Source organism: Atta cephalotes, assembly GCF_000143395.1.
Source record: "Atta cephalotes unplaced genomic scaffold scaffold00072, whole genome shotgun sequence".
Lineage (NCBI taxonomy): Eukaryota > Metazoa > Arthropoda > Insecta > Hymenoptera > Formicidae > Atta > Atta cephalotes.
Window position 1 is genome coordinate 28,460 of NW_012130136.1, and position 2,125 is coordinate 30,584.

Below are 2,125 nucleotides of genomic sequence, written 5' to 3' on the forward strand. Positions count from 1 at the left end.
ATAATATATATATATATATATATATATATATACACACACATATATTGATATCCATCCTGTTATCAACACAGTTTAATTCGATTATTTATCCACATATATTATATATTAAAAAAAAAAATGAAACTTGAGTCTACAGTATAATATAAAGTTTCCGAAATAATTCTCGAGTAATATTAATCGAATTAAAAGATGTTCAATAAATCTTTTAATATGTGAATCACGAAAATTGCAGTTAAAAAAGTTATGTAGTCGATGGAATTTTGCGATGCTTGGATAGAGAATTGAAGAATATAATAAGAAGGAAAAGAGTGATGAGACAGCAATGATGATAAGAGGGGCTTTAACAATCGTCACTTTTCCCCTTGTAAAACAACAAATCTCATTTGTGATAAATAATTATGCGATTCGTTTAAACAAATATACTAAAGTAGAACAAACCTCCGCGCCATTCTTCGGCTCGGATAAATTATTAAATCAAATGTGTATCGGCACGTGCACCAATAATTCGGCACGGCTGGAAAACACCGCGGCACACATCTCGCACGTATACTCTACCCTGTCCGGTATTATCGTTTCTGGGACATCGTCTACCGACGCAATAACACTATGTATAGCGAGCATCCTCGGCGGCGCAGACTCCACTTTGACACTAAGCTTAACGTTATCTCTTGTCCCGTTATCCATCTCATGCATGGTGCTGTGTGGTAATATACTCTCCTCGTCTTCTTGAGCAGTAACGACACTCGCCTCAAAAGCTACTTCCAGATTGCTACCATCCACTGCATGCTCCATCAGTTGTATCTGATCGTCACTGATCTCCATGACATTGTTATTATTATTATTATTATTATTATTATTATTATTATTACGTAATTGTAACTGTTGCTGCTGATGTTGTTGCTGCTGTTGCTGCTCTTGTTGCTGTTGTTGTTCTTCTGTTACTATCAACGTGTTCAATTCCTGCTTTATTGGGTGCTTCTGCCTCTTGGTCCTCTTAGTAGTAATTGACTTTTTCTTGTTTGATGATTCCTGAATTTTACTAAGAGTTAGAATATTACCATTGTTATTCCTGTGACTGTCACCTGTGGCCTTTTGCATGCCTGGCTCCTGCTTGATGTTTGCCAGTAACTGCTGTGTCGACATCGTAGACATACTCTCCTTTGATTTCGTCGAGAACGTTGCCGGTATGAGCTGCGATTTACCCTCAATGTGATAACTGACATTCTTTGTGCGTGGCCGATTCCGCTCGCCACCCGGAAAAATGCCAGACTTGTGCTCATTCGGCATCACCTTTGGCGTCCGGGTCACCATCGTCTTTGTCTTTTGGCCTTTTTTCGCGCCATCGCTACCCACTTCTACGGGCACCCGCGTCTTCTGTGTGTGTATCATCTTCGGCCGGCCTGACTGATTCGATGTTTGCGTTTCCTGCTTCTTTTCCTCTTTGCGCAACTTCTTCTTTGAGACCTTCGATTTGGATGCATTTAACTTGGAGTTACTCACAATAGAGTTTATATTCTGTAGAGAGCTTTCAAAACTTTTTAATACATTCTGATAGCCTTCCTCGACGTTCGATCGATGTTGCTTGTTCTTTTTGCCAAGTTTCCGCTTCGTGTTGTCTTCCGAATCAGAACCGCCAGTGCCAGTACCACCGCCACCACCACTGCCAATATTACCACTACCAGTACCGGTAACACCGCTACTTTCTATCATATCGTACGTGAACTCATTTCTACGTACCATTGTATTTGTCTCAAGAGGCTTTGCTTTGCGTCTTCTTTTATACTTGCGCGGTCCAGTCTGTGGCTGGCGTTTCAACGCAGTATTATCATCGCAATGCTGCACTATATGTGCCACTACCTCTTCGGAAGTGCTGAATGAATCGCCACATACCTTGCACAAATATGGTTCTGCACTGCCCACGCATTTTGGATCCGGACCGGAATGATGAGCACGCACGTGCTCTCGGAGAACCACCTGTAAAAAAAACATTTTTAATTTCATTTTAAGTTGATAATCAAAACGAAATGTATAATTTTTAAAATAGTTTAATTATTTCTTTAAAATTGAACTAAATTTAGTAGCTATATATACATACACACACACACACACACACATATATATATAT

General features: G+C 39.6%; 1 protein-coding gene across 1 annotated transcript in view; it reads right to left on the reverse strand.

Annotated features, from left to right (window-relative positions):
- Nucleotides 1-474: 474 nt before the first annotated feature.
- Nucleotides 475-2,125, reverse strand: part of LOC105624068 (zinc finger protein 420-like) — an 11,090-nt gene continuing 9,439 nt past the window's right edge. Inside the window, exon 6 of the mRNA XM_012205427.1 lies at nucleotides 475-1,974. Within this exon, the coding sequence (XP_012060817.1) occupies nucleotides 475-1,974 (1,500 nt within the window). The remainder of the gene's footprint in view (nucleotides 1,975-2,125) is intronic.